Source organism: Eleutherodactylus coqui, chromosome 5 (genome assembly GCF_035609145.1).
Source record: "Eleutherodactylus coqui strain aEleCoq1 chromosome 5, aEleCoq1.hap1, whole genome shotgun sequence".
Taxonomy (NCBI): Eukaryota; Metazoa; Chordata; class Amphibia; order Anura; family Eleutherodactylidae; genus Eleutherodactylus; species Eleutherodactylus coqui.
Genome location: NC_089841.1, coordinates 105,694,832 through 105,708,959, shown reverse-complemented (window position 1 = coordinate 105,708,959; position 14,128 = coordinate 105,694,832). Strand labels below are relative to the sequence as shown.

At 43.0% G+C, this 14,128-nt stretch overlaps 1 protein-coding gene across 1 annotated transcript in view; it reads right to left on the bottom strand.

The window, feature by feature from the left end:
- ADGRV1 (adhesion G protein-coupled receptor V1) overlaps positions 1-14,128 on the bottom strand; it is a 400,714-nt gene that overhangs the window by 216,368 nt on the left and 170,218 nt on the right. Inside the window, exons 60-63 of the mRNA XM_066604894.1 lie at positions 10,750-10,873; positions 7,951-8,089; positions 2,358-2,543; positions 369-601 (exon numbers count right to left, since the gene is read on the bottom strand). Of these exons, the coding sequence (XP_066460991.1) occupies positions 369-601; positions 2,358-2,543; positions 7,951-8,089; positions 10,750-10,873 (682 nt within the window). The remainder of the gene's footprint in view (positions 1-368; positions 602-2,357; positions 2,544-7,950; positions 8,090-10,749; positions 10,874-14,128) is intronic.

Below are 14,128 nucleotides of genomic sequence, written 5' to 3'. Positions count from 1 at the left end.
CAAGCATTGCCTTTAGCGAGTTCCTGCCCGCTCGAGACAGAAGGTTCGGGTGCCGGTGCGGGGAAGCGGTGAGTAGCGGCAGTCAGCAGGAGGGAGCGGGGGGGGGAGAGAGGGAGAGAGAGATCTCCCCTCCGTCCCCCCGCTCTCTCCCGCAGCTCCCTGCCCGCCGCCGGCACCCGAACCTTCAGTCTCGAGCGGGCAGGTACTCTCTAAAGGCAATGCTCGCTCGAGCAATTGCCTTTAGCGAGTATACTCGCTCATCTCTATTTGAGAAGTATTTTAGTTTTCAGCTTTCCACTACATACACAGTAAAAGGTAAGATGTTTTACTTTTATTTAGCCATATACTACTTAGAAAGTAGTTTTTACCTTCCTAGAAGGGTCACGTCTGTGATGATGATGAAAAAATCTTCTGGTCCTTCTGGTAATAGATCATTTTTAATTTCTATGGAAATACTTTTCATCGTGTCATTTGGTCCAAACACAAGTTGTCCTTTGGTGTCGGTGTAATCCAAGTCCCCCAATGCAGATCCACTCTTGGTTTCGTATTTGAGCAGAACCTCTCCAAAAGTACCACCAGAGCGAGCAATGGTAACGTTTACCTTTTAACAGCGAGGACATGTTTAAAGATAAACTTTTAGATTTGTTAAGTAACGGTACAGCTCTGAAAAGCATTGGATCAATAAAGACTGTCCATTACTAAACCCAAACCCAATGCAGGGGTCACTGGAAGATATCCCTAAAACTTCAAGAATTACATGTGATGTTTCACAATCATCGTTGTCACATACGGTTTTCTAACTGCACCAGAATTATTAGTGTAACACATCATATTTTATACTACAACTCATACTTAATCATAAGAACAAGTGATTTCCAACCTTATTACCATGGAGGGGATCCTGAAAAACTTTTGCACAAACAGAGAACCCCTACTTCTATTCCAGCATTAGAAAAGCTTGCTGAGGGAATCGGTAAAGAGTTTTTTAATTCATATTTTGGTCTCCATCTATGCTAAGCATCAATGAGCAACTTAAATTTGCAGAAAGAGCTTGCCATTCCTGTTATGAAAGTCAAAACTCTTGCTGTCTATTGAGGAACTGCAGATTGGGAATCACTGGTATATAGTGTATACCCTGCCCAACCCTAACTATGTTTTTAAAACCAGTATCGGACTTTTCTTAAAGTTCATTTTAACATTAAACTTGCAGAGGTATTCCCATCTTGGCAGGTTAGAGAGAGGACTATTTGCTGAGCAGTGGAAGTCCAACCACTAGGACGTCTACCAATCCAGAGAAATCGACCACCGTGTGTCCAGAAATATTGACAGCAGTGGTCATGACCACCATATCATTCACTTCAATAGGACCACTGGAGATAGCCAAATGTAAGCACTTGGCAATCTCCAGCAGTCCTACTGAAATGAATGCGACCTCCGGAGATTGCCAAGCACTTGAAGTTGGCTATCTCCAGCAGTTCCCATTGAAGTGAATGGCATGGTGGCATACATGCACAGCCACAATTCAGGAAAATGGCAGTGGCGATTGGGATAGGGAATAACTTGCTGAGATAGGAATATCCCTTTAACCCTTTGCAATCCAATTTTGGATTCAGGGTTTCCTAGGGGGCTCTTTCTTTCTGCCATTATACAGTGGCGCCATCTGCTGGCTAGAGCCAATACTGTGGTATGTGACATGCTGGAGAGCCCCCCCCCCCCCCCCCGACAACAGAGCGGCCAGTAATATACAGTAAGAATACTCTGCCGGACGTCTTCCGACATCGGAGCCCTAAGCCTTCAATCAGAATGTCTTCAGACGTCAGACAGTGGATTGGAAAGGGTTAAAGAGAACTTGTCACCATTCCTGGCATGTCTTGTTTTGTAAATACTTGTATACCTCAGAATATAACAATTCTGGATCATTTTTTCTCATAACTCTGTACTATGCTGTTTCTTTGTTATTCCTATTGAATATTTATGAATAAATTGACAATTGAGTATCACCATTCCTCTTGTCAAAGGGGTGTGTTTCTAAACATTCTGACTCAGTCAGCACTGATTGGACAGTGTCAGATTGTATCAGGTCACACCCCCACTGGTAATGTCCACCTGTCAATTTATGTATACATTTCTTGGAGGGATAACAGAGGAACTGCAGAACACAGATTTTTAGGCAAAAGATGCTCCATAAATGTATTTTATGAAGAATACAAGTTTTTACTAAAATCGACATGTCAAGACAGCGGACTGGTCCTTTTTAAGTAAAAAGTAGACCGTAAAATAAGCTTTCACAAAAGGCTAGTAAGTTACAGAAAAGACACAATTCTTATTGACATCACAGAATGTTGGTGATTATTTACCCATCTCATGTCTTCAGAAATTTGGAGAAGTGTTTGTAAAAACTGAAACTTTCCATATGGAAGATCGCTGGAAACCATGGTGATATTGGCGAATCTAGCCGATTCATTTATTATTCCTCCTTCACTGATTTTACTTAGATGAAATTGATAGTAGCTTTTTTCCTCTGGAACATTGTCATCAAGAGCCTGAATGTGACAAATAGGACATAGAGGAGGAGGATAGCTGTAGGTGTAAATCAGATTTCTTTTTCAAGTAGCAATTACCTCTTCAGTGATAAGTTTGAGGCACATGTATAAAAATTGACACAGTTTTTTGGAGCAGGCTTGATGACAAAATGCATGTATATGAATCATATTTAAATTGGGTGTTATTGCCATTTTTTTTTACTTTGCTGCTGTCAGTTTTTTTTAGTTTTGTGACCCAATTTGTAGCGAGAATATCCCTCAATTATACAATTCTAAAGGACAAAATGGTGTAGACAAAACATGTCACTTATGTTGATGTATATGTCAACAGTAACACCTAGAGAGGAGCGAGTATACTCGCTAAGGCCTTAGTCAGACGGGCGTTTTTAGCCGCAATTTGCGCATGCGCATGCGTCCGACGATTTTATAAAACCATTCCTTTGCAATGGTATCGGACACATGAGCGCTTTTTATGCGCTCGTCCGATAAATTATAGAACAGAAATCGCAGATCGCACCTATCTGCGATCTGCGATTCCTGTTCTCTTCTCTATATGCGCTCAATGGGGTCGGCGGCAGCAGCGCCGACCCCATTGAGAACATATAGAAGACAAATCATTCTTCTCTGCCACAGCTGTAACAGCTGTGACAGAGAAGAACGATGTTTGCCCATTGAATTCAATGGAGCCGGCAATACAGCCGCTCCATTGAAAGCAATGGGCTGCCGGCGTGCGCGGGGTGAATTGTCGGGAAGGGCTTAAATATATAAGCCCTTCCCTGCAATTCATCCTAAAATGTGTTAAAATAAAAAAAAAAATTGTATACTCACCTTTCCGCTGCAGCCGGAGTTCTACCGCGGCCGCTGTCAGTTCTCCTGAACTGCTTCTCGGCACTATTCAGCCGGCGGGGCTTTAAAATCCCCGCCTGCTGAATGATCTGCCTCTGATTGGTCACAGCCCTGATCAATCAGAGGCAGGTTTCACTCACACACCCATTCATGAATTCATGAATGGGTGAGTGACTGCTGCCTCTCAGCGCTGAGCCAATCAGGGGCAGGTCTGACTCACATCCATTCATGAATGGGTGTGAGTGAGACATGCCTCTGATTGGCTCAGCGCTGAACCAATCAGGGGGCAGGTCTGACTCACACCCCCTTCACACCCACTGCAGGACGGCCGCGCGGAGCTCCGGCTGCCGGGAGAAGGTAAGTATATATATATTTTTTATTTTTACACATTTTAGGATGAATTGTAGGGAAGGGCTTATATATTTAAGCCCTTCCCGACAATTCATCCCACACTCGCCCGCAGCGCATTGCTTTAAATGGAGCCGGCGCTATTGCCGTCTCCATTGAATGCAATGCGCTGGACAGCTCCGGCCCGTTTCTAATGAAACGCGGCTAGGAGCAGATTTTCGGGCGATTTGCGGGCGACTTGCGCGCACCGGTCACGCAATTTGCGGATGCGCATCCGTCATGCGATCCGCAAATCGCGTGAAAAAACGCCCGTGTGACTAAGGCCTAAGGCACATTACTCGAGCAAGTAGTGCCTTAGCCAAGTATCTCCCCGCTCGTCTCTAAAGATTCGGGGGCCAGCGGGGGGGAGCGACGGGGGGAGAGCTGGGAGGAAGGGAGGGTAGATCTCTCTCTCCCTCTCTCCTCCCCGCTCCCCACCGCAACCCACCTGTCACTGGCGCCGGCCCCCGAATCTTTAGAGACGAGCGGGGAGATACTCGGCTAAGGCACTACTCACTCGAGTAATGTGCCTTAGTGAGTATACTCGCTCATCTCTAGTAACAACCATTAAAACCATTTGTATTGCACTTTTTCATCTAAGGGACTCAAAGTGCAGCTTGGAAATACCCATTATGTGTAGAGCTGTGGGGTAGGGAAGTCAGTGGCTACCATCCAGGCACTCATTCCCCATCATCTACCAGGTCAGTTTTCACAAGAAACCAATTAACCTCTCAATATGTTTTTCCAGGAGGAATCCCATGCAAACACAAGGACAACATATAAACTTCATGCAGATATTGGCCTTGGTTAGATGTTTACCTTGACCATGCGCCGTACAAGTTGCATGGACTAAACTCTAAAAAGTTAATGGGGTTGTCTGATTTAGAAAACATATTTTCAAATACCCCTATTAGCAAATTATCAATGAATGGACAGCAGAATCCCGTACTCAGGGTGGAGCCACAGAGGAGATTAGCTACAAAAAGGATCTCTCACTTGGGATGACCATTAAACGCTTGTGTGAATGCACCCTAAGAGAAACAAAATTGTTCTTGTAGATATAATACAATTTAATGATTAACAAATAAGCTGTTGATATTGGCAGCACAAGCTTTTAGGCTACTAATGAGAATTGAAGTCCCAGCAGCAAGATACAGTCAGTACCTTATGATTAGCATATCACTTTATTATTGGAGGCTCCTTATAATAAAATGGAATTGTTCAAAGTAACCCTTGCCTAATATAAGGTTATGATAGTTGTGTTCAGACACAGAAGTGGAAAAGTTCAGATTCCCTATGACGTCTTGAAGGTTCATGAAGCTGCACTATTAATCTAGTTGATAAGAAAATAATTTGTTAGAAGTTCATTTTTATTTATGTCCCATTGCTTAGATTTCCATCTTTGAACCCTACGTACTTTGTTTTGATGAATACAAGAACACTGTCATTTTTCATGCACAGTAAACTAAAAGCCTTAGAATCAACTCACTAATGCAAAATTGATGCTAAAAGATACAGTCATGGAAATTCAAAATAAAAAATAGTAAAAAGTTTGTCATTAACAAAAAGTTTTTTCTGTTTTTTTTTTTAAAATCAATTTAGTTCACAGTTAACCATAATAATGACAACTCTGCCTCAACCTCAGGGCTTCCATGCCCGATGTCCCACTCTTTGGCTGACCCCAGGGCTGCTGTGTCCAGTGTCTAGCTCTCCTTTGCCACACTCTTGCTTGTGGCCTCCATCCCCCACCTTCTCCGCTGCATCTCTACTCTATTGGTCCCAATGCTACAATCACATACACACTGACTCCTGCTGCATAAAGGGCCACTTCACCTCTTGTCCTGCTCTGGGTGGTTTTGGGAGCCCGCTGGTAACAGCAGCTGAGTGGCTCAGACCCCTGACCAATGGAACCTTGTTCACTTCTACCCGGCAGCATCTGTGTCATATTACCTCCATTTAAATTTGGTCTCTAAATGTCTTATTGAAGTATGTTTTATAATCCAATATAACTTACGGCATGCATATTGTACGGTATTTCTAGATTTTTGTACACCCCCTGTATGATACAGCGGTTCTTGTGGATGAAGAAGGGAGAAGACGTGTTGCATTGTGCCATCACTGCAGAGGTCTCTTGTGTCAGCTGCTGGGAATACCCCAGGGTTCCCCTCTTCTCTTACCTGCTGTATCATCCCCTGCAGTGCATGTCCTGATTGGTTGTCAGGGAGGTGGTTCATCTGGTCGGCCAATCAGCAATAATGTAATGCTGTATAATCTGACCACACCCCGTTGTGGCACTGGTCATTTTGCCTATGTCTGCTGTGTGCATGCATGAGCTCTATCCGTAATGTTTCTGCTGCATGCATGCTATGCTTTACTTCATTAGTTTATCTGTCAGTCTGTGTGTTGACTGATTACTAGGCCATCCATTTATTCGTCTATATCTGATTGAGCTGTCCGATTGTTTGTCGGACACGTGGTTCATGTCTGTTTGTCCTACCCATCCGTTGGTGGATGGACGCCTGAGCCTCATTCTGTTTGTTCCTCACCATCTGTTGGTAGGCGTTCATCAAGATTTTGTCCTATCATGCTTCCATGTATAGGTGTGCAGAAGCCCAAATCCCATCTGTACATAGGTGTGCAGACTCCCAAATCCCCTCTGTCCATAGGTATGTGGATGCCTGTCTCGTTTAGTGTGGCAGTGTTCCCTGTCTGAATAGTACCATTGTCCTGTTATCTCCAATTGTCATCTGGGGATGGACTAGACCCTGTAGGTACAAGACATACGGCTGTTCTTATTAGGGAGGGGCTCACCAAGTCCCTGTTCAGTTAGGGAAAGAATTCCCAGTTATGTGTCTGTTCTGTCCATTTTTATCTTGTTCAATGATACCCGTACAGGACATTATGGTTCTACCCTGCACAGACGTGATACCCAGTTTATCTACTGACCTTGTCTATCATTTGCTGCTTATTTACTGTAGCCCCGGACCTCCACCTGCCTTCATGTTGGCCTGTCTACAACTGTGAACATGCCCCACCTGCCTTGACTTCAGCCCATCTGACTATGATTTCAGACTGCTGCCTTGGTCTCATGAATTGGTGTCTCCAATTTGCTTAGACATCAGCTGTTAATGAAGACTACTTTGGTGGTAGAGAACTGGGGAAAAACCATACATCCTTGCAGGGGTTCTAGGGAAAGAGAACTCACAATCCCCTTGACTGCCCTTCCTTGGTTTAGACCAATGTCAAATCCTTAGCAAGCAATTGGCTCAACATCATCCCAGATAGGCCTCATGACAGACATATAATGGCAGTTATGATAATCATGCAGATTTTGATTATTTAGCAGTATGAGGTGATATTGGACAATGCAATGTCTGCAATAGTGACTAATAGTTTATATAATCAGCTCATACTGGATAATTCATAAGAAGATTTAGCCTTCAGTCTAATTCTAGAAAGAAAAAATCATGCTGTGTAGAATAAGAGTAAAAATGCACTCTTTGATAGAAAAAATATATTCTTTTCTGTAAAGCCTACATTCATTTTATTATAGTCTAATGGATATTATATTAAAGGGGTTGTCCCGCGCCGAAACGTTTTTTCTTTTTTTTCAATAGGCCCCCCGTTCGGCGCGAGACAAACCCAATGCATGTGTTAAAAAAAAAAACGTTTAGTACTTACCCGAATCCCCGCGCTGCGGCGACTTCTTCCTTACCTTAGCAAGATGGCCGCCGGGATCTTCACCCACGATGCACCACGGGTCTTCTCCCATGGTGCACCGTGGGCTCTGTGCGGTCCATTGCCGATTCCAGCCTCCTGATTGGCTGGAATCGGCACACGTGACGGGGCGGAGCTACGAGGACCAGCTCTCCGGCAGGAGTGGCCCCATTCACCAGGGAGAAGACCGGACTGCGCAAGCGCGTCTAATCGGACGATTAGACGCTGAAATTAGACGGCACCATGGCAACGGGGACGCTAGCAACGGAACAGGTAAGTGAATAACTTCTGTATGGCTCATAATTAATGCACGATGTATATTACAAAGTGCATTAATATGGCCATACAGAAGTGTATAACCCCACTTGCTTTCGCGGGACAACCCCTTTAATCCTAATATGTAGCACGTTACATGACATGGTGTATAAATAATTATATCACTGAACATTTAACCCACCTGAATCATGACTATGGCAGCGGACTGCCTGTCCCTCAGTGTCAACATTCCTGACGCCTCTACAAACTCATTAGGGTATGCTGGAGTTATATTCCAGTAGACTGTTACGTCACCAAAAATTCCTGGACCCCGGATCAGACTATGGGAAAGATATTTAATATCAGAAATAGATATTCCATTCCGTAAATCAGTCACGCCAAACATGCTTATGCACTGTAAACACACAGAGACTCGAATGACCTCATTATCCCATGGAAGATGTTGCCAAGATTTAGATTGTGTTGCAATTGCACAGTGGAAAAAGATGCTCATACATTGTCATAAATATTGCTTGGAGATGTCCCAAACGTTACAGGCTGCAATGATTTTGTGTGTCTGATAAACAACAATTAGAACTTCTCCACTTCTGAATCACATGTATTTTTTACCCACAGAGCAAGAGATTCATAAAAAGACACTGTAAGCAAGTTTTTGCACCATAAACTATAGAAACATCTTATAGGCTCCAGACTCTGTTTTAGAACCTGCATTTAGTTTGTGCAATAGTTATAGTTACAAGCTGTTCCCTGAAGCAAGTTAGTAGTCCAATCATTGGAAATCTTGCACTCTGTAAATCCCCTGAGTTTAAATTAGGGCCCTATTACATGGGACGAGAATCTTGTGATTCACTTTTGCCCCACAAAATCATGCAGTTCTCCTTCACTTATTGTTCAGTGCTTCGCATTCCTATGACGGGAGGGGGTATTGTCTTTCCTTGAGGAGAGCACCTAGAAGGTGAGTGAGGAGACTTATAAGGCTATTCATGCTCCTCTGGGTGATATGCAAATAAGGAAGATGGAACAATACCTATTGGATGGCAGCATTTCTGCAAATCAATGTTTGACCCTTTATATAGGTCTTAAGTAGAGATGAGCGAGCATACTCGTTAAGGCAATTTACTCGAGAGAGAGAGCATCGCCTTTTTCGAGTATCTGCTGGCTCGTCCCTGAAGATTTAGGGGGGCCGCGGGGGTGAGCGGGGGGGGGGGGGGGGCTGCGGAGGGGATTGGGAGGGAGAGAGAGATCTCTTTCACTCTCCACCCCGCTCCCCTCTGCCGCCCTGCGCCGCCCCCGACCCCAGCAGCCACCCCGAATCTTCAGGGACGAGCCAGCAGATACTCGAAAAAGGCGATGCTCTCTCGAGTAAATTGCCTTAACGAGTATGCTCGCTCATCTCTAGTCTTAACAAAGATTGAGAATTGAAAACCAAGCCAGAATCCATACACAGACAGCTGTTTCAGGGTTTTTTCCCCTCATCAGTGTGCACTAGGATTTTGACTTGGCTGGTGAGAGGTCTATGACGTGAGTGAGGAGGGGTATTGTCGGGAGAGCACCTAGAAGGCGAATGAGGAATCTTATAAGGCTGATTCTCGTTCATTGTTCAATCGTTGCATGTGCTTAAACTGAATGATTATCATTCAGTTTCGCTCATTTGAACAATTTTCTGAACAATAATAGTTCAGTCTAAGCGCAGCATTAGCAGCGCTAATCCCCGCTCATCTTCAGTGACTGCCAGGCTCCAACGTCGCCAGCGAGTGCAAAGGAAATCTCGCTCTGGCGCAGCAGGAGTAGGGGTTTGGGTGGGCTGGGAGAAGTGGCGGAGTAGGCATCATTTCGAGATGATTGACAGACACATTTTGGACTGATTCCAGGGGGGGGGGGGGGGTGTGTGAGTATAAACAGAATACATTGCTGGACTCCCTGTCCCTGACTCTATTGAATGGTTATCACAGATTGAGGGGCTTAAAGTTCATGACAGATTCCTTTTATTCATCCACAGAGAACCAACTCATTTATTGTTGCTATGCAGGTACATGTAGGACTACTTTTGCTTTTCAATAGATTACTGAGGCCATTGAAGTTGTGCTGCTTACATTGTTCAATGAATGAGGATGTATACTGCAGAATATTTTTCAGTTAAAGGGTCATTGTCATTAAAACCTAAAATACAAAATATCATAGAAGGTGTGATGGAAGAGGTTTCAAGTGCTGCGACCCAATCACTGACTAGAACACAGAGTTTGCGGTGCTCTACTCAGCAATGAGTTCCTTTGGTTCCCGGCTGCTTTCATTGGCTCTTACAGTTAATATATGGTCTGCACCAGCATTAAATACTGTAGCTCTCCAGTACAGGAAGCTCAGTAGAGCAATGCAGTCCTTTTCTTCTAGCAAAGGTTTGGGGTTTATTTTGGTGCTTCCACCAATAACAACTTCTCTCCCCATGAAATATTAAGTTTTGGTTTTTTTTTAATTATAGTGACATCTTAAATAAAAGTTGTCAGGTCCTCTGATAAGCTGTATGGGCTGCATACCTTTACTGACTCCATTGCAATTTTTATTTTACTTCTAGACCCCCCTCAATTCACCTGCAATGGCTCCCATTTGTTCAAGAGCCCAACACCAGTCTAGTATCAAGTGGGTGGTCTACAAAGCCCAGTGTCAATAAAACGTGATATCAGCCATTGAGTGGTGGAGACAGCCCTCTTGACAGTACATTAATGGTGGGCTCCATGTGTAACAAATGCTATTATGGGCAAATGTGGTGGGGTCTAGACAAAATTAAAAATGGTAATGGATTCACAAGGGACATGAATGTAACAGTATGCAACCCATCCTGCTTGCTCACCTTCTTTAAAGCTCATCTCTATCTTGTAGCCCCTTTAAACACTATTTTAGGGCATCACATATATAGAAAATAGGTGGCATTATTTGTTAACTTTGTGGTATTTTGATCGAGGATGACATTAAGAGGTAAGTATACCTGATATGAGCTGTTCCATTATAGTTTCTGGATGGTTCACCAATGAGAACATGAAGTGATGAGGGTGCTATTCCAACCACGCCAGAAGCCCCAGCATCTCCAGAGATTATAACTGTGGCTGCTCCTGAAATGAAGTTTGGGAAATTGCTAAAAATATAAATTTCTTAAAATAGGTAAATTGTATTACAATCATCAAAAAACATACAACCCAATCTGTTAATAAAGCCTTTTTCTGAGTTGGGCAAAAAAACTGCCCAAGGAGTCTAATGTGATTATTTATCTGTTTATTCTCCGCCACTCCAATGCTACTTATATGGTGCGCCCCATCAATCTCTGTTTAATTGGCTGCAGTGATGACATGCCCATATATCCTCATGACTGCTGCAGCCAATCACTGGCTTTAGTGATCTCATACCATATACCTGTTAGGTAGTGGACAAGCCCCCAACTTAATGATTATGACTGCCAGCATTATGTAGAAGTTTAGTGCTCTACAGCCATCAAGTAACCAATCTACACAGCTATAGAATAGTGTTGTGCTGTGTCTGTATAACATTTCATAAGTTTTTAACTTTTATTGAAAAATACATTAGGATTTGGAAAATGTTCAATATTTACAGTTTGACCCCTTATTTTTCAATACTTCATCCCCGGTATGCTGTATATCAGCTTCTAGGCCAAATCTAGATTGATAGCAACTCAATCTTGCCTATTCAGTGCTTGAAGTTTATCACTATTTCTGCAATCTTTGTTTGTTCCCCTGCTTTTTGAAGATTGACAATGGGATTGAGATCTGGGGACTTTCCCGGCCATGCATCCAAAAATTCAATGTTTTGTTCACAGAGCCATTTAGTTATGACTTTTGCCTTGTGACATGGTGTTCTATCATGCTGGAAAAGCATTGTTCATCATCAAATTAGTCCTGGATGGTTGGGAGAAGTTGATCTTGGAGGAATTTTGGATACCAATCTTTAGCATCTTAGACAAAATTATGAGTGAGCCCATTTGCTTGGAGTCAGTAAGTAAGTGCAATGCCGGCCCCAATGATACTTTTGCTTGCAGTCAGCTAGTGAGTGCAGCGCAAGCCTCAATCAGTAGTGAATCAGAGGACCAGCAGACCATAGGGCCCTGTAGAAGAGGCTCCAGTGACCAAGACGTAGGAGAACAAGGGCCCAGCAGACTAAGAAGGCCTGAGACAATCTGTGACAACCATCTAGGGCAACAAAAAAGGCCTTTGCAGAAACTCTGAAATTCAGGCCAGAGGGTGCATGCATTCACGAGCCTGCAGTATATCTATTTATACATAAAATATAGGTGTGTGTGTGTTACTGTCTATTGATCTGTCAGGAAAATCCATTAAAATGGCACAAAAGATCTTTCACATCTGCGCTTCCCCATCCTGTTATTTAGATCAGAAATAGGAGCTGAGCAATGAGAATACCAGAAGTGCTGTTTCCAGCCTATGTAGAACCTGAAAGGTTCCTCACCAACTGCATTGAGTATAATGGGGTCCGTTAGATCTCCAGTATGCTGCGCCAGTATGTTTGGGATTTCATGACAGATTGGCACTGGAGGTTCTGACTAGAGCCGCCAAAATTGATCTAAACATGGTCTACATTAATTTGAACTTTTTGCAACACAGAAAAAATAGCTGGCTACGTGGAAACTTTCAATAAGCAGGTTAACTACTACTGACAGCATATTGTGGCTTTATTTTCTAATATTGGTTTGTGTGTATTCGCAAGACAGTTTTCATCACTAACACACGAACATCTAATTAATTTGATGCATATACTTATTTCTAATTATTAAATTAGCAATTTGTGTCTAAATGGTCAAGACTGAAGTGACTGTTATATTATGCCAATGAGACCCACAGCCTGTTCACATCAAAACACCCTTGTAGACTGAGGGTACTAAGTGTGGACACATAAGAGTAACAAATCCACTAACAGCAGCTTTCTTCATTTGTTTGCCATTAGATTTGTATTAGTTTTTAAAGAAAATACAAAAGATAAACCAACAGAGAAAGGTTCTTTAGCTGGAGGTAAAATAGCATACAATTAAATATCTCACTGATCAAAGAAAATACACAGAGCTCTAGAAATATTTTGAACCAAATAGGAAAAAAGGCAATGAGCCAAATATGAGAAAATAGGATACTGGTGCCTGGAGAAAGTGAATGTCCATAAATTTTGAAACTGATTAGAAGAAATAGTTGTGTAATCAAAGGAACATCATACTTTTACTATATTATATTGGAAAACTACTAGAAGGTTGGTTGTTCCAAAACAGTTTTTAGAAAAGGTAGTGTCTAGATACAGTTCCCAATAATAGTTCAAGGGACAGAGATGTAGGGGATTTCCATTTCTGAGAATATTGAATTTGGAGGTTGCTCTCAGGTATCTAAAAATGTAAAACGAAGTCCGAGAACAGTTTGAACTTAGATTCAGTGAGTAAGTCAGAAGTTTAGGAGTTTTCCTGGTTGCATATATAAGGGATTCCTTAATGTGGAATTAGTGTATTCTTGTGATGACATCCCTCAGAATATTATCTGCCAGAGCCTTAAGCCCCACTTAGACGGGACGAATGTTGGCAAATGATGCCCAACACTCGTCCCCGCACATACATGCTCCCATGCGCCTGCATGGGAGCTTCTATCACTGGCTCACAGCAGGGCGGCAGGAGCAGATTTAAGCTCTCGCTCCCCCCGCCCCTCTCCATTCAGTTAACATAGTGGCCGTTCAATACTGCATGGCTGCTGTTTACACTGCACTGTCATAGTTAAACTCATTGCTCATCGTTTATACTGCAGGAGTCCTATGAGCACTGTCCATGACTGGATCCATAGGTTGACAAGATGGGAGAAGTTGCTGAACAAGTTTTTGCAGATAGCATTTGAGATCAGAAGGAGCTAGTATTTCGGGGATGCCCCTGAATTTAATATTATTACAGCTGCTTCTGTCTTCTATGTCAGCTATTTTGATTCTTATTGCTTCGACTTCTTCCTAAAGGAGTAGTGAGCGTCCACTAAATTGTTGTGGGCCTGGATTCAAGAGGGTCTACTCAGCCTCCCAAATCTGCAATGATTGAGTCAATTTTTGTGGTAAAGAAGGAGATATCTTTCTGTAATGAACCCCTCAGAACCATCACCATTTCTTTTACATATATCTCTGATGTAGCATTACTAGATGTAGGTACTGCAGAAATAGGATCAGATAGGGAATCTCCAGCAATTGCTGTGTGCTGCAAAGGAGCGGTGGATATATCTAGCCTAGCCCTCTGCTTCTCAGGGCTAAAGGAAGGTAAGAGTAAGTCTCTTGTTGGAGCAGATCATGATAGCACCTTGGCTGTTGCATTCGGAGAAATTAGTCCCACT